The sequence below is a fragment of the Lactuca virosa genome, chromosome 8 (genome assembly GCF_052849685.1).
Source record: "Lactuca virosa cultivar CGN04683 chromosome 8, Lactuca_virosa_CGN04683_v6, whole genome shotgun sequence".
In the NCBI taxonomy this organism is placed as follows: domain Eukaryota; kingdom Viridiplantae; phylum Streptophyta; class Magnoliopsida; order Asterales; family Asteraceae; genus Lactuca; species Lactuca virosa.
Window position 1 is genome coordinate 51,731,220 of NC_136433.1, and position 18,873 is coordinate 51,750,092.

An 18,873-nucleotide genomic window follows, 5' to 3' on the forward strand; every position below is an offset into this window, starting at 1 on the left:
AATGATTGTGAATAGTAGTGCGGAAATGGTTGTGAATAGAATGATTAACAATAAGGAATACATACAAAACTTCTCTTTGGAATATCTTGCTTGTAGCAATGATGAGTTAACTGGGATGTTTTTGGCTTATGAAACAGCAAAAACAAATTATAAAGAATTTGGAGACATGGTTTCATTTGATGCAACATATACAAGAAACATGTAAGTTTTTATCATATTTTATGTTTTGTAATTATACAAGTTATATATTTGTGCATAGATGAACATATAATATGTTCATAAATGAACAATACATAAAACGATTATTTAATTTTTAACAAATTATATATCAGGTACAACATGGTATTTATACCATTCACAAGAATTGATAATCACAAACATTTTGTTACATTTGGTACAAGCTTACTTGATAACGAGACCGTTGATTCTTTATATGTGGTTGTTCAGGTGTTTTTTGGATGCAATTGGTGAAGAACCATATATTATTGTTATCGATCAAGATCCAACCATGAGAAAGGCAGTTACAATGGTTTTTAAGAATGCAGGATATATATACTATGTATGTGGCATATTGACTTGATAACAATGTACATGAAAGTAATATATTTTTTAATTTCATTTGTGAATCTAACAAATATATTTATATTTCTATGATTTAAATCTATGAATAATTTTCTTAATTACATGTTCCCCCATAAGTTTTGGCTACTGATTTCAGGAAGCGAATATTATCATTAATTTTGAATAATAAAATAGGTACTTGATTAATTTGATGGTATGTGTCAATAATTGATGAATGTCTTTTGTCTTAGTGTTTGTGAATAGTTAATTTATTTTCAAGTAATTATATCATACATTATTGTAATTATAATCATCTGTCAAATATGACGTTCAATTGGATGTTGTATTTATTGAAGATAAGTTTTGATGACTTCTAACCAATTCAAAATGTTTTCTTTTTAGCTGAAAATTACAAGTTGACTCATTTGATTCTTTTAACTTAAATGGGTCTAAATATAAATAGATTGGTCAAATTTTATCTTTAGTTGGGAAGGTGTAAAACACTAAAAACAAGATATCTAAATTTAATTAGCAGCCTTGTTTTTGCACCAGATTATAAGAGTAAAACTTGATCAAGACCCATTTTTAATAGACACAAATGTAGAAGTATACATATCCAAGCCGATATATAAAGATGATAAAAAAAAAGGGGGAATAATAGGTTTAAATTGATTTAGTTTTAAGCCAGATTATGAATAAAGTTACTAAATACAAGATATAACAATTTATTTCTATAACATATTTTAGTTTAAACTTTTTTCTTGGAAAGACTACTCTTGAAATCTTACACAAATTTTGCATTGTACATTTAGTTCTTTTCTCATAGGACATTATATTTTGAAAACTTTATTCAACTACAGTAACAAAATGTTTTATTTAGATAACATTGCTATAATTTAGGTTTCAAAAGTATGTACTATAAAGAAAGGTAATTAAAGTGTTTTAATAAACAAAGTGATAAGAGTACATTGTTATTTTTTGTCCAAACAAAAGATGCATAAAATCTTTCAGAAAATTTGCTTTGTATTTACAACTGCATTGCTATAATAAGTAAAATAGCAGCACTTCAAGTTTAATGGAAGCGGTGAATTAGTACCTACCTTAAGAGGTAGACAAACTTTCATTTCATATATGCATCTTTCCTATTTAAAAGATTAGGAATCAAGGATTCTTTTCAGTAACACCAAAAATACAAAAAGTTTTAGAACCAAAACATTACAGTAGCTAGATAACACATCTATCCAACTAAACATGTTATTTATTCTTGCCTTTGCCCTTTTTACCCTTGTTCTTCCCCTTGTTATTTCCCTTCCCTTTCTTGCTTTTTGGATCCTGATTGTTACCACTAGTGCTTTGTTTTTCAACAACCGAATCCACCATTGAATCAACATTTCCATTATCACCCTTGTTCTTCCCCTTCTTCTTTCCCTTCCCTTTCTTGGTTTTTGAATCCTGAGTATTACCATCATTGCTTTCTTCTTCTTCCACCATGTCCACCTGTGAATCAGTAGCATGATCCTCCTCCTGATGCACCTCACTTGTGTTGCTGCTTTCTGAAACTACCTTTTGCACAACCTTCAAGTCTTGAGTTTTGTTCAAGAAATCATCTATCAATGGCCTATTACCTTGTAGATTCTCCACAACCAATTGCAAAGTCTTCATTGCCTCATTAGTGAAAACACCATGCTTCTCTTTATGTTCACTGAAAATATATAATCCACAGATCCATTAAATCATTCAGAAAGAATCAAGATGTATGTATATATTGCAAGTCTAACCTTGTATCAAATGCAGAAGAAAGCAGTTTCAGTTCACCAAGTGCACTAGTTACTTTGCCTATTGAATCTTCTCCAGCATTGGATTTTGCATCCTCAAGAACAGAAGCCAATGTTTGTATATCTTTGTCCAATTCTTTCTGCAAAAAAAAAAAAAAAAAAAAAAAAAAAAAAACAATCAACAAAAAGGTTTTCAAGTTTATGCTAATGAAGGTAAAACTAAAAGACCACAATGCATTACCTTTATCACAACAGATGAAAAGTTCAACGCCTCTCCCTTCTTCTGCTTCAACGATTCAGATATTTCTTCAAGATTTTTCCAATTCAAAGATTTCACATTCAGTTTAGCAGCTGTTAACATGTTGGAAGATTGTTTTTCTTCAAGAATTGTCCCAACACCAACATTCTTTGAAGAAGGTTGGCTAATTTGTATACTTTTCCTTGGGAATAATACATTCATTATCTCTTCCTTTGATGTCCTAAGATCCACAAATATAGCAAAAGGAACATGGATTTTTCGGCTTACATCTTCTGCACTAACAACTGCCATTAAAGGATCATTGATGCTCATAAATGCTTCTGCAACAACATCTGGATTCAAGTTCAAGTAACGCCCTTTTCTTCTCCTAAGAACTATAGACACAAACTTCTGTGGAAGCAAATAAGCAATATTGTTTCTTCCCAACAGCAAATTAAGTAGCACCTCAGAGCAATCTGATACTTTCAGACAGATTAAAGACAGCATCATGACAAGCTTCAATACTAAAAGTGGATGATAATAACCAGTATTAACACCTGAACTTCGGATCCATGCTGCAGTATCCACTTTATTGTAAAGAATTTCTTGGATTGTTTCAACAAAAAAGACAACAGTATGCTGTGGAAACATCTGTTGAGATGCTGAAAGAGTTATACTTTGAGTGGAAGTAGATCCAAGAGTTGGAAGCCATCCAACAAAAGAAGATTTTGTAGTGAAAAACATTCCTTGAGAAAAAGATGTCATGAAAAGAAGATAATCCAAGAGATAGACAAAACTATGAGGTGATATGTATCCAAGAGATCTCCAGTTTGCTCTATAAACATCTTCCAAAGCATCCTGGAGTTGTGGAGCAAAATATGCATCATTCAAGATAAAGCGTGAAGAGCTTCCGGAAACAACCGGATTGTTAGAGAGAAATTCTTGAACAAATGACTTCCATGTGGGATTCCACTGAAGCCCAGTGATGATCTTTTTGTAAAGTGTAACAGGTTTTCGAGAACCAAAACATATCATCATCACAATCCCAATTGTTGAATAAGAGAGCTCACTCTTTTTGTGTAGATTTTGAAGAATGATATCTTCAAGCAAATCAAGGGAAAGATAGGTTTCACGTAAAGAAATCAATTCTCTAGAGACTGATTTTCTCCAGTCTAATGGAAACACAATGTCAAAGTAAGACATGGAGATTCGAAGAAATTGTTCGAGTGTTTTTGTATGATGATGTGTGAGTTTGAGATATGAAGAGTCTAAAAGAAACTTGGAAACCTCAAAAATGTGAAGAAGACATGAGCTTTGATGAAATGAAGAGCCATTTGTCTTCAACTTATAAAGAGCTTCAAGAGTTTGGAGGACTTTTATGCCCACAGAAAGTAATTCAACTTGCCAATAAGACTGAATAGCAACAACCAACTGTTTGCTACCAATATTTACACGTTTCCCATCTTTAAAAACACCTTTGTTCCCAGAGTTTCTCACCCAACTTGCATCTTTGTTCACTAACAAGTAAGAAACGTTGCCTTTTACACTCTGTTTTCTAACTCCAAAGTAATTCAACACAAAATCAACATGCTCATTGTTTTTATCAGCTTCTGCATTTTCAAAACTTTCAAGATTTTCAAAGATATCCATGATGTTCTCTTTCCATTGATCCCAACAAAAAACCAAAGTTCTTACAGAGACTTGGTTTTGCAAGATCTTTTCCTCACAATGTTTGTTAATATCAACAGGTAATTCATCCTCCCAATCATACTTTGAAGAATTTAAAGAAAGATGGGCTTCCAAGATTTTCCTATTACACAAGATTTCACCTCTCAAACAATTGTTTTGTTGGGAAGATTGTAAGTTTCTCTTTAGCTCTGACAAGTTACTTTGTTGATCAAAGAGTAGTTTAAGCTCCCTACATACAAATCCATAAGAAATCTCTGAATCACTTTTTGCTAGTGACTTTGCTCTTTCATAAAGTTCTTCCTTTTGAGCAAACTTCTTCAATGGCCAACCTGAGCTTCCATTTCCCCACAATGAGTTAAAGAACACATACCAAATAATGAGTGATGCTGCATCCTTAAAGTTTCCAGCTTTCCCTAACAAATCAGCTTCTTTTAAAACATCACCCCATGACCTAACAAGCTCTGCAGCTTCAAGAAAATGACCAGATTCTTCTTCCAACAACAAAAGTTCATCAAAGCAGCCTTTGGATTTCAAGAATACACGTTTTGATTCCATAGAACAGAAGCATCTAACAAATTTCATCATGGATTTAGAATCTTTACGCTCATGGTAATCAAGAGCACAACTCTCCAAAAACTCTTGTTCAATCTTTTCAATTTCTTTGCTTCTAACAATCACATGCTCTTTCCAGTATTCTATATACTGCATGCCTTTATCAAAAAGCTCCCCCTTTTTACAAGCAGATAGACAATTAGCAAACTGATCTCCCTTTGAGTAAGCTTCTGCTGCATCACTATAGCATCCTGCTAGTAAGAAACACTCTGCTGCTTCATTAATCTTTCCACACTTTTCCAAATAAATCTTCCCTACACAAACAAAACAGTTGAAATCTTAAAAATTTATAATCAAAACAATGATTAGACACGTGTTTATGTTTATGATAGAACATGAAGTTACCAGCTCTTTCATACTCCTTCAAATCACAATAACATGAAGCTGCAGACTCAAGTTTTCCAATAGATTCAAACATTTCTGCTGCTTCTCTAAGGTAACCAAAATAAGCTTCAGGATTTGTTCCTTGCATCTGATCAGCAATTGCTCTAAGTCCAGAAGCTTTAGCCAATTTCTCCCAAATTGTATCACCAGCTCTTTCAAAGCACATTGTTGCCATCACAAAGTTGTTCTCATAGTAAAGCTAAAAAGTATATAAAGATTGTTGAAACGTGTCAAATGAGAGTAAAGGGACTTAACTTTTAGAGAATTAAAATAACAAAATGAAAGAAAATTACCTTTTTACCCCGCTCCCGCCACTCTTGAGGGCTGCTTGCTACACGCATAGCTTGTGCCACTGAATCATCCAACTTCCTAACTTGAACAATACCCTTTCTCTTCCAGTAGTGAAACATTGGCTTTGAGAGCTCTTCTTTGTTCTCACATATCCAAAGCCTTTGTCTTGTTCGAGTTATAGCAACATACAGTTGTTTTAATTCGGAACATAAGACATTGTGTTTTGACTCCTTGAATTTTGGAAAAGAGGGAAAAAGTTTCTCATCAAGCAAATCTTGATCCTTCATGTATCCATATATAACTCTCCACCTGTCTTTCAAAGGTGATGTCCCAAAAAAGTTGTAAAGCAAGACATCCTACAAGCAAAAAGAATTCAATATTAACTTGGATATTATCTTTGTGGACAAAAAAAAACATTCAAATTAATGGTTTTTAGAAACATAAAGACACTAACCTGAAACTCAAGACCCTTACACTCTACTATAGTAAGCACAAGAGCCTGTTTTCCAACATATTCATAAATCTCAGTCTTTGCAGAATCATCACGTACCAAAATCACTTGTTCAGCTCCAAAACCAACAATTTCTCCACTAGATCCGGTCCCACCAAAGATTGTCACAATGGCATTTTCGTCATTTCCAGATTCAAGCAAAACAGGAGCTTCTCCAGAAATGAGACTAGTCTCAGGCTCCAAAAGGTCAATTGAATGAGCAAAATAATGGTATAGAATTTCAATGACACTTTGAGCTAATTCAAGAACACCTGCATGAGTTCTGAAGTTTTGTTTCAACTGAAATTTCCCTGAAACTCGACCTTTTTCTTTTTTTCCAGAGCTTAAAAACTCAGTGTAGAACAAAGATCTTATATCTTCAAACCTGAAATCAATCCCTCTTGCAATGGTTTGTGCAGTATCACCAGCAAAAATAAATCCCTCTTCAACATTTTGGCAAATGTATTTGAAAAGAGAAATTTGCCTCATGCTAAGATCTTGAACTTCATCAATATATACAAAACCCATTTGATCACCTTCATAACGCCTGCTTTTAAGTCGATGATGAAGGTCATTTACTAAATCTCCCCAATCGAATTCCCCACGTTCAGTTTTCATCTTTTCATAGGCTTGAAAAAGGGTGTAAACATCCTCTCTCTTTTGTTTTGTTAAAGTAGATGCACGCCCTTCAGACAATAAACAATAATTCTCATAGCTCAACTTTCCATCTGCATGCAAGCCTCCTTTTATATGCGAAATGATTTCGGTGAACACTCTTGAGGCATCAAGCTTCTTTGTTAGATTTGAATTGAAGTGGGGCCAATAAAGTAGATGGAATTTGTCGAATGTGACATTTCTTGATCTTATGAAAGTTTGCAATGCAATGGATCTTGAACGTATATGGTTAACATGAGAACCTTCTCTTGCTTCAGGAAATCTTTCAAAGAAAGAATTCCCCAATGTGCTATCCATCATCATTAAAAACTTCTCAAATGTCATAACAAGAGGATAACTTTTCTCAGGGACTTCAACAAATGTGTCTGGCATATTGGATTCTAATGTCACATCAACATCATCAAGATTAACCTCTCCAGATGAATTCCCTTCACTTGAAATACTGCAATACGCATCAACACTTCAAAGTCAGAAAAACACCATAAAAGTAAAAAAGATCCAAAGTGAGAAAACAAGCATTTACATTTTACACACCTTGTGAGGTGGGAAACATGGTGTTTCACTGCATAACACAATCTCGGACTAACTGTCACAAAAAGCTGTCGCAAAACAATCGATTTGTTTTCTTTTTCATGATCATCATCACTTTCAACATCTTTAACTCCACTGCTTTCTGCTTCATCAAAACCATGAGAAGCAAAGCGAAAAGATTGTTCATTTTGGTATAATTTCATTGTCAAAATGGTGGTTTTTCCAGTTCCTGATCTCCCAATTATGAATGAACTTTTTCTAAATAAGATTATGTCCATCTGTTCATCAGTTACTTGCATTGGTAGATCAATATCTTTCCCAGAAAGCAAATGATTAACAACTCCAGATGATAAGGAGTAGAACTTCATAAGCAACAAACTTTCACTCACTTTAGAGTTCTCAACATAGCTTCTTCCATCACCAGAATTTGTATTCAAATCACTCTCATCTTCACAATTACTTAGATTACGAAATCTGATAATCTCAGGGGTAGCTGGCCATATTCTGGGAACTTCCAAATCCCTGAAAAAACAAAAATACAACATCACAACATGAAGAAAAAGTAATCAAGAATGTGGAATCACTATTTCAAACTAGTGTTTGGTATGCAGTAATCGAAGAGTGAATGGAATAGCTCATTCCATTCCTTTATGATATCATTCCATCATATAAAACAGACTATAAAGATTCAATAGACAAAAAAAATGAGCATACCCTTCCAAAGATTTTGCTGTGCAATGACTAATATACTCATCAGTGTATGCAGCAAATATGTTCTCAAGACGTTTTGTAAGTTTTGAAATCTCATCAAAAGGTAAAAGATCCCAAATCTTTAATACTTGTATGTACTTGACTTCCTTGATAATGTCAACAGTGCATATAACATACAACCCTTCAACCTTAAACTGTTTCATAATCTGAGATGATCTTTCACAACACAAGTCTACACTTCTGTTCTTAGGCCTCCAGCCTCCAGAAAGTTTCAATAAAAGATTTAAAACCACCTTCTTCAATCGAGCATGTTTCAGCTTTGCAAATGATCTTCTGAAATCATCACTGAATAGAACCTAATGGAAACATGTGAAGCTAACATTACAACAAATTTTGGTAAAAAGTAACCATTTTATAATCTGAAAGTACCTTCCATTTTGCGTGTCTAAAAAGTACACTTTTCCCATTAACAAGATCATCAAGTTGCTCAAGCTCTTTCTTTGCAGATATTATTGTCATTCTCAACAACTCATCAGCATCAGCATCAAACAAACACTCACGATTCCTTGCATCTTTGACTATATCTTCCCATACAGATTCACTGTTGACCAGTGTTCTCTCATTGCCCAATATCCAAAGACAATGTCTAGAAAGAAACAAAAGAAAAGACATAATTTTGGGAGATAAAAAAAATGATATCTTTAATGATCAATTGTTAAGAATGTCACCTTGCTCTTGTAAGGGCAACATCAGTCCTTTGAGGACTATCTATGAAGCCAACAGAGCCACGGGTATTAGATCTTACTGTAGACAAAATAATTATATCTTCTTCTCCACCTTGAAATCCATCAATTGATTTCACATTCACTGAAAATCCATCAACTTTCTCATACTTATGAGCAAGTTTTTCTTGAATTGAAACAACTTGTGCAGCATATGGAGATACCACACCAACACTTAGCTTCTTCTTGGACTCATAACATGCTAAAAATGTTAAAGAACATGTTACTGAACATAAAAAACAGATATAAAATAGTTGGAAGTGATAAAATATAACAAACCTTTGTATAGACTTTGTACAATCTTAATCACCACAGCTACTTCAACCAAATTTCTTCGACTCCTTCCATCATCATCCTTTTCTTCTCTTCCACCAACAATATTTATAAATGAATATGGACCAAACATTGGTCCTGAAAGATATTTCTTTTCATAACTTTTACATGTCACATTCTCAGCATCAAGAATTTGATTCTGATAGAATGTCAAGTTTGGAAAGAGACTAATGGATGGATGCATTCGATACTGAACATTCAGTAGATGCTTTGAATGTCTCAAAGAACTCAATCTGTCAAATAAACTTCTTCCAAAACCAGATTCAGCAGAAACCTGTCCACAAACAATCACTCTATGTAAATCCTACATAAAAATAAAGCTAAAACAATAGATAACAAAACTCAGAAAAAATAGAAGAACAATATAGACTTACATTACTTGTAACCATTGCAGGTAATTGGCATTCATCTCCAATAAGAATAGCATGCTTAATTCCATGAAGTTGAAGAGGAATAGTGGATTCAGCCTCTTTCAACTGAGCAGCTTCATCAATGACTAAAAAGTTCAAAGGCTTCATTTCAACAGTATGCAATTTGTAGGAACTTGAAGTTGTGCAGAATATAAGTGAAGCCCCTTGAAAGCAGAAATCCATCATTGCATATTTGTTCAGAATGTTGGGAAGTCGGAGTTTTTCAAGAGATCTTTGTAGAATTTTCATAATGGAAATAGACATAGATCTGATAGATTGGATATCAATATCCCATAACTTTTCAAAATCATCTTCCATTGGTTTAGAACTGAAAAGGTTCTCAAGTTCATCTGAATCCAGATTATCTTGAAACAACAATGATTCCAATGAACATAGAATGTTCAAAAGAGAAACCATGTTTTGGAAAGTTTCTTCTGTCAAAAAACTTCTTGATATATGAGTACAAAATGTAATGATGCAAGTTCTGAGTGGAAATACAGAAGAACTGAATCGATCTTGCAAAAACTCAACGAATGATTTCACTTCAACTTTGCTAATTTCACTTTCACTTTCATTTTCTTTTTCCTTTCTAAGTTGTTCTTCTTTAAACTTTTCATTATCTACATAAACATGAAACTGTGAAACACAATCTTCAAGCAAATCAATCATAGTTCTTAAGCAATGCTTCCAACCAGTCAAAGATCCAAGACACTCTGCAAGCCTCTTGATCCGATTCTCAAGATAGATTTCTTCAATGTCTGAACCAACTTTCAACCTCTCTTTGTTCCCAAACAACAGCAAATCTCCAATAGAATAAAAACAATCACCATTTGCAATTCTAGTTTTAAACGATTCCTTCACCAAACTTAACACACGTGAAGCTACTTGAACAACAGCCACATTAGTTGGAGCACATGTAAGTGTCCTACACTTCATTTGCAAAAAGATAGAGAGCATCACACTTACTGTCATTGTCTTCCCTGTTCCAGGTGGGCCCCATATTTGTTCCACAGATGAATTATGGGGACATCCAATTTTACCAATTGAAGCCATAATTGCCTCTTGTTGAGATTCATTCAGCTTTGACACAAGACTTAAATCCAAAGTTTCAAAAAGACTTAAACCAGAAAAACAACTATCACAATTCTCCTTCACCTGTAACAAAACACATTCCCACATTAATAAAATCTTAATTCTTACCATATTAACAGAGTAAAAGAGCATCTTAATTCTTACCATATTATCAGAGTAAAGAATCTCTTTAATGATATTCGAATTCCGATTCATGTGCAATGAATTCCAGATTCTTTTGTTGGTGGTTATGTTCATCAAGAAAACAACATACAAACCATCTTGGCATTCAATTTGATGTAATGTTTTAACTTTAAAACGTACAGAAGTGTTACTATCTTCATCATCTTCTATGGTTTTAACCAATGCAAAAGCCCATGTTCTTCCAGTTTGATGCAAATCAGAGCCAAATTCGGGTTTCCATTCAGCTAAAATGAGTAGATCACCAGGTAATGTTCTATAAGGCTCTTTACCACGTTCACTGAATCTGTTTTTCCATGTATCAACAGTAACATCATACACCACTTCTTTGTTACCTTTGTGTTTCACCTCACTGAAAGAAAAAACTTCAGCAAATGGAGCTCTATACATGATCTCCATTGAAGAAGCCAAATCAGCACGTGTTTCCTCTAGCAAAGGATAAATAAATGAACCAAAATATTGTTCCTTTGAGCTAAAAGTAAGTGGTATTTTCTCCACCTACAAATGATACATCAAGTCAACATAAGGATTAATGTAACAGGTATATGATACAAGAAAACTTATCATAGAGGTTTATGTTTTCTACTTTTCAGAAAGAGAAAGAAACAACATTAATGTCACTAATCAAGAAAAGTATGTTAAACAAGATATATATATATATATGGAAAGTTTGAAAGCTTTGTTTTATCCTTATCTTTTGTTAATTGAAATCAATCAACGAATTCAATACCAGTTATTGTGTTTGATTCATAATCAATATCAATTCCCCAAAGCCATTTTTGTTGTTCTGTTTTTACAAAGTAAAAACACAACAGTAAAAATAAATGTAAAAAACAGTCCAAACTCCAAACTAACAGACAAAATGTTCTATACATGATCTTTACAGTTCTCAGGAGATGATAGCGTATCATCATTAAACTTTATAGTGATATATTTTGAAAATACTCATGTTGGTGTTCAATACAATGCAGATAATGTAGATGTTTAATAAAACATTAGGGTTGATTTCAAGAACAAATGTGTATAGTCGTTTTCAAAAACAAGGGTTTATAGAGGAAGAAGAACACAAAACAATGTGAGAAAACTACATGCACTGTGTGTGAAACTGAAACGCTCGATGCGAACAAAATGTGTGTTCGCATACAAGAAACAAGCAAATGAAAAGTCCGAATATGAAACAAAGTGCAAAAATGAAGAAAAAAAATAGTAAAATAGGAAAGAAGAACACAAACCTGGTAATTGTAAAGATCCTCGTTGAGAATATCATCAAGAGACCATGAAAATATCATCTGTGTAAAGTCATCCCGACGCTGATCATCTTCTTTTTCCTTCCCCAAATAACTTCCTTCCATCATCACCTGTATCAAACGCATGCAAATCAAAACTTGAACAAAATGAAAATGGGTATTCTTGTTCTTTTTAAGTTTTTTTGAAAATGAAGAGGTTTCTTACTGCCAAAGGAAGTGATCGTGGAAACAGTAGCAGTGACTCAGTGTCGACAATTATCAGAGAGTGAAGAATCCTTTTCCTATTACTTTATCTGTACCAAAAAGGGGCTAAATCAAGGAGGATATTTAAAAGAACAGAGGATGATTGTTCGAAAAGAAGCAAGAAAACTGCCCCTTCGGTTTTAAGAAACCAAGTCAAGTTCAAGTCTCCTCGTCTTCTCCCACTAACCTTTTCCCCCTATTCTTTTTCTTTCTTTCTCGTTTTGCTTTTTCTGTCATCCATTCATGCGATGCCATTTGTTGCCTTTTCATTTGCAACGTTTTAAAGCGGCAAAACAGAAACTAGTCCCCGTTTATTTCACTAGCAATTTTATATTTCTCTTGGTCTATGTTTATCACTAAAATTCAAACATTTATAGAAGTTGACATCATTTTTTTTTTTTTGTCAAATATCAAGTAGAAGAAAATTTTAGGGAGAGAAAACATAACTCTATTACTTGTATTATAGAGGATAGTTATCTTTTCCATAATTATAGCATTTTTTGTATTATATTATGAATCGATGAAATTATGTGATTACATCAAGATATCATGTATATGTATTAGATTGGGATAGGTATTTATTTAGGTGATGATAGTTATCATTTTCATAATTATAGCACTTTGTGTTATAAATATTCATATTATAGATCAATGAAATCATGAGATTGATTTCATCCTTTGCGGTATGAAAGCTAAAAATGTAACTCCTAATTTCTATTATTATCGTTGCCCCCATAGCCACAACTACCATAGCGGCAATGATATAAGCCCTCTAAACAAACAACCCTTTATCCCTCTACATAGTCACAAACATCCAAAACAAAGTAAGAGTGCTTGAAGGCACAAAAGTTACTTAATCGTCTTGATTCAAACTCTTCAAACTTCATGCAAAGGAATACAAAGTTTTGTACCACAAACGATACTGCCCCTTCAAACATAGGGGTACTCGTTTTGCAAATAGCATATGGTTGGAATATCCACACCTAGCACGTATTGGTAGCTAGCCTATACAGTATCCATTGACACGTATAAAATTATCAGTAGTTGTCATCTACACAACAACAATGGCGCACAAAAATCGCAACATATAAACAGCAACGATGACGTACAATAACTACAAGATTTACATAATAGCGGCCACGACCTCTCAGTATAGTCTCTCGTACCTTTAAGTATGTGATAATAAATGTCTAGCTAGTATTAAGCATATGAATAACAATAAGTAATGGCAACATCATTACAATGACAACAACAACAACCTAGCATGACACACAAAAATCACAACATATAAACAGCAATGATGATGCACGATAACTGCAACATTTGCACAATAGCGGTCACGACCTCTCAGTATAGTCTCTCATACCTTTAAGTATGTGATAATAAATGTCTAGCTAGTATTAACCATATGAATAACAACAAGTAATGGCAACATCATTACAATAACATAAAGTAACATCAACAATAGTACATTATATATATATATATATATATATATATTGAAACATCCCAAAAATCATAGAAATTTAAATTTTTTCAAAAACAACTCATTAACCATAAAGTGTTTACAGAAAACCATTGTTCCAAAAGTATAAATCACGATCAGAGTATCCCAAAATCCAATATCATAATAACAGAAAGATGTGCACGATCACACCTTCGCTTTCCCACGGTCATCTGAAGTACCTGAAAACAATAAATTGAAACTATAAGTCAAAGTTTAGTGAGTTCCCCCAAAGTATCAACACACAAACATATAACAACATGCACATTGGGTCCACAGCTAACATACTAGATTGCCCCTGAACCCACAACATGAGTCTGGCTTGCCCTTCAAGCCCACAACTCAAGTCTGGCTTGCTCCCGAACCCACAGCATAAGTCTGGTTTGCCCTCCAGGGTCACAACTTATGTATGGCTTGCTCACGGGTTTGTTGGCTTCCACACAAAGCAGTATTGCCTCAACCCAACCATACCATGTCGACATATATATAACAGATAAACATATAACCGGTAAACAGACAAACATGCAACTCTACAGAACATTACCGCATAGCATATCCTATATACCAGGGCATAGATCTAATAGTTCACTACATCATAGCAACATCCTACATACCAGGATACATAAACTAATGGGTCATCATTAGTGCCTTCGACCCACAAGTGCAATGAGGAAAACTCACCTCTCAGTCTAAACAAATAGCTGAATAGGTCTCTGCTCCGAATATCAGCTCTACTCGACACCTATTCATCAAATAAGAACCAACCTCAAATAAAACTCAAAATACCCAAACTACCCTTGGGTCAACTTGGTTAAAACAGGTCAAAGTCAAACGTGGTCAACACAGCTGAGTACGCCCAACGTACTCAACTGGTACGTATGGCGACCAAAATGCGAGGAGTTGACCTTGTACGCCCACCGTACCTGGGTTACGCCTAACGTACGTTGTGGGTTCTTTCTTTTCTTATTAAGGGATTAATCCTTAAGCTCTTTTGCCCATAATCCAGATCTAGTCCTAAACCAACGTCCTCAACCATAAAGTTTCCAACTTTATGGTCTTGTATGGCCAACAAGTGCCCAATAACAAAAACCCTAACTACTTAACCCATTAAGACCTTGTAACTCATGCATAGAAATAAACTAACAATCAAGGTTACATTTTTATGCTTCTAGATGCTCTATAATGTCTAAAAGGACAACTTATATGGACTAGAGTAACCCATACTCAATATACCAAGCTTATGGGACCAAAAGAACACAATTTCATGGGTAAACAAGATCTAATCAATGTTTCATCAAGTTCAGGGCTTTTTACCTTCAAATGATGCCAAATGATGTCGTTATTCTGAATCCAGAGTTTGTCACTTCTCCAAGATGATCTTCTCTTCTTCCTTCCTCCTTCAAGGTCACCAAAAACACAATCAAAGGCTCATAAATGCTCTCAAATGGTTTAGGGTTTGCAAAAGGGTCGAAATGAGGTTGGAGGCTGATGGAAGGGACGAGAATTGGGACTAAGTATGTTTAAATAGGGTCCAACCCCTAAAAATTAGGGTTTGAGATTCTTGTATGTACGCCCACCGTATGCTATTTACGCCCAAATTTACAAAAACGCCACTATGGGCCATTTTGCAACACTTCTCATACACAAGGGCTAATATGCAGATGATCTTCAAACTTAGGGATAAAATTGAAAACACCTCATCATCAAGATGTTATAATTCTCCCCCATTTGAACTAGACTTCGTCCTCGAAGTCCGCTGCTGTGAACAAATTAGGGTAATGCTCCCGCATCTCAGACTTTGGTTCCCACGTCCATTCGGATCCCTTCCGATGTTTCCACTGAACCATGACCAAGGACACCACCTTGTTGCGCAAGGCCTTCGTCTTCCGATCCAAAATTGCCATTGATCTCTCCACATAGTTCAGGAGATCATCAACCTGAATATCTTCCAAGGGAACAACCGCTGAATCATCAGCCACACACTTTTGGAGCTGAGAAACATGGAAGGTGTTATGAATCTGACTGAGCTCCTCAGGCAAATCCATCATGTAAGCTACCTTGCCAGCCATGGAAATAACCCGAAATGACCTAATATACTGGGGCCCCAATTTGCCCATCTTCCTGAAGCGTATTACACCCTTTCAGGGTAATACCTTCAGCAAAACCATGTCGCCAACCTGGAACTCTAAATCAGATCGACGCTTGTCGGCGTAACTCTTCTGCCGGCTTTTAGCTGTCTGTAGCCTCTGTCTAATCTATTAAATAAGTTATGTCGTATGAAGGACTACCTCAGTCCTTCCCATGACTCTGCGACCAATCTCTCCCCAACAAATTGGGGTACAACACTTCCTCCCATAGAGGAGCTCGAAAGGCGGCGCACCGATACTGGAGTGATAACTTTTGTTGTTAGAACACTCAGCTAAGGGAAGGTATAAGTCCCATATCCCACCGAAGTCTATGACATAGGCTCTCAAAATGTCCTCAAATGTCTGAATGGTCCGCTCACTCTGACCGTCAGTCTGCGGATGATAAGCAGTGCTAAGATGCAACCTCGTATCCAGTTCCTCATGGAATTTCTACCAAAAATGAGACGTGAATCGAACATATCGATCTGATACAATGGAGACTGGAATACCATGTCGATCCATAATCTCGCGCACATATAAATCGGCCTATTTCTCGGTCGAAGAACTCTCCCGAATGGCTAGAAAGTGGGCGCTCTGTGTCAGACGGTCCACGATAACCCATATCGCATCGAATCCCTTAGTCGTCCGAGGTAACTTGGTGATGAAATACATAGTAATATGTTCCCATTTCTACATGGGAACCTCCAATGGTTGCAACTTATCATGCGACCTCTGGCGCTTGGCCTGACCATCCGATAGGTCAAGCACCTCTTAACATACCAGACTGTCTCTCTTCATGCATGGCCACCAGTAACTAAGTCTCACATCCTGGTACATCTTGGTGGCTCCAAGGTGTATCGAAAACCTAGACCTGTGCACCTCCTCTAGAACCGTCTGCCTGATCGCTCCAAAATCTGGCATTCAAACTCGTCCATACCGGGTCAATAATCTACGGCTGTCAGTAGCAAACTTATTAATCTCACCCCTGAGTCTCTCCTGTTTCCAATTTTCCTTCTTGACTCCCTCAGCCTGAGCCTCCCTAATCAAACCCAACAATGGTGAATTAATCGAAATCCTCATACATATTGTAACACCCGGGTCTTGGAGGTACTTATTTACTGAATTATAAATTTTTGATTGAGGGTCACAACGTGAGCATGGTTGTCACATCGTGAGTGACCATTGACTAATTGACCCGTTTTTTTAAGGCTCACGACGTAAGACTTTGGGTGCTCACGACGTGAGAACGGATTGATGACCAAAACCCTAATATTTCAGGTATTTAATGAAATGAAAGGGCTAGTGTTGCCCATCCTTAGCCTCCCTCACTCTCTTGCCTCCTGGAAACCCTAATCTCGGCCCTTCTGGAGCCCTTAGCCATTTTTGTGATATTTTAAGCATTCCTTGGTGCATTGAAGTGGAAGAAGTCCTTGGTGGACCAACTTCTTGGCAATCAAGCTTCCACCTTACCTTCTTCTTGAGCTTTTGGACCATTGTAAGTCGTAAAGCTCCAACCTTTTTACCTCTTACATGCTAGATCTAAGTTTTAAGCTCCTTTTTGCATGATTGGGAAAGATTGCATGCATGGGATCCATAAAGTTTGCAACTTTATAGATCATTAAGTCATTCTATGTGATATAGTCCTTGGATATGAGTTTTGGTGTAGTTTGAGACTCCAGGCTTGAGTCTAGATCTCATTTTTTCCCTCTTTTGACCTAGTGAGTGTTTAAGTCATGCATTGGACATGCATGACTGAAAATCTATGATTTTTATCGTCCCTTAGGTGAGGAAAGACCCTCTGGAAAGTCCTAAGTTATGGTTGTAAGGAATAAGAGCTTAATGCTCAAAGTTGGCCAGTGCAACGGTCACGACGTGAGGATTAAGCCTGTCATGCCGTGAGTATTCTTGCCATCCCGACTATTTTTTCCGGATTAGGTCACGACGTGAATCAGGAAGAGGTCACAACGTGAAGACGACTAGGATCGAATTGATTGACTGGGTTGACCCGCTAAGTTGGGACTGGGTCGAGTTGATGCTCACGACGTGACCATGAGCTGGTCACACCGTGAGGACCAGTTGTTGGAGTTTGTTCCATTGAATTGAGGCCATTTTCGAACGTTTGGGCCTTAGGGTTCTTTAGATGGGTTAGGCCGTTAGTGGGCCTAGTTTGGGCTTGGGACATTATAGGGCCCCATGATTATGGGCTTAACATTAGAAAATAATTAGAGTTGATATTGATTGTGTTCAGTGTGAGGATCCATTGTGCACCAGGATTTGGTGTGAGATTGCTATCATCTGAGCGAGGTGAGTTTTCCTTACCGTACTTGCAGTTCGAAGGCACCAAGGCCGGCCCATCGATTGATAACTTGTTATATACTGTTTGATGATACGTTGAGCATGTGGTAGATCTGTAGGACTATCTGTGTTACTGAATGTATGAGTAATTTGCTGTTGAGTATGTTATTAATTGTTATATGTCAACATGTTATATTGGGGTTGAGACTACTGCTTTGTGTTGAAAGTCAATAGACCGGGCAATCCAACCGATAGGTTGTGGGTCGGGGGTAATCCAACCAGTATCGTTGTGGACCCGTTATGTATTGGGCAATCCAACCGTAAAGGTTGTGGGCCGATGCAATCCAACCGTAAGGTTGTGGGCCGGGGCATTCCAACCGAAAGGTTGTAGGCCAGGATAATCCAACCAATAAGGTTGTGGACCCGATACTTGCTCTTTATATGTTGTGTGTTGGTACTTTGGGGGAACTTACTAAGTTTTGGCTTACAGTTTCAGTTTATTATTTCATGTACTTCAGATGACCGTGTCAAGGTGAAGCCATGACCGTACACATCTTGGGTTTTTTATGTTATTCGGATTTTGGGATACTTTGATTTGAATAATATTTGAAAACAATGGTTTTGTAAACACTTTAGAAGTAAATGGGATGTTTCTGAAAAGTTTAAATTTATTGTGATTTTTGGGTTGTTAAACATATGCTCTC

At 35.9% G+C, this 18,873-nt stretch overlaps 1 protein-coding gene across 1 annotated transcript; it reads right to left on the reverse strand.

The window, feature by feature from the left end:
• Positions 1-1,650: 1,650 nt before the first annotated feature.
• Positions 1,651-12,419, reverse strand: LOC145132380 (uncharacterized). The gene is made up of 15 exons (XM_079067134.1): positions 12,207-12,419; positions 11,987-12,112; positions 10,719-11,252; positions 9,447-10,637; positions 9,019-9,346; positions 8,686-8,941; positions 8,387-8,603; positions 7,961-8,313; positions 7,250-7,768; positions 6,005-7,157; positions 5,553-5,906; positions 5,221-5,458; positions 2,578-5,129; positions 2,340-2,476; positions 1,651-2,263 (listed from the first exon to the last, which is right to left on the reverse strand). Exons 2-15 carry the CDS (start codon positions 12,107-12,109, stop codon positions 1,816-1,818), a joined length of 8,403 nt encoding a protein of 2,800 aa, XP_078923260.1. The 5' UTR covers positions 12,110-12,112; positions 12,207-12,419; the 3' UTR covers positions 1,651-1,815.
• Between the last annotated feature and the right edge of the window lie 6,454 nt (positions 12,420-18,873).

Coding starts and splice junctions, on each gene's coding strand:
- LOC145132380 (XM_079067134.1), bottom strand. CDS start 12,109: ATGATGGAAGGAAGTTATTTGGGGAAGGAAAAAGAAGATGATCAGCGT. Junction 9,347..9,446: donor CTGCAATGGTTACAAGTAAT/GTAAGTCTATAT, acceptor GTTTGTGGACAG/GTTTCTGCTGAATCTGGTTT. Junction 5,459..5,552: donor GGCGGGAGCGGGGTAAAAAG/GTAATTTTCTTT, acceptor TATACTTTTTAG/CTTTACTATGAGAACAACTT.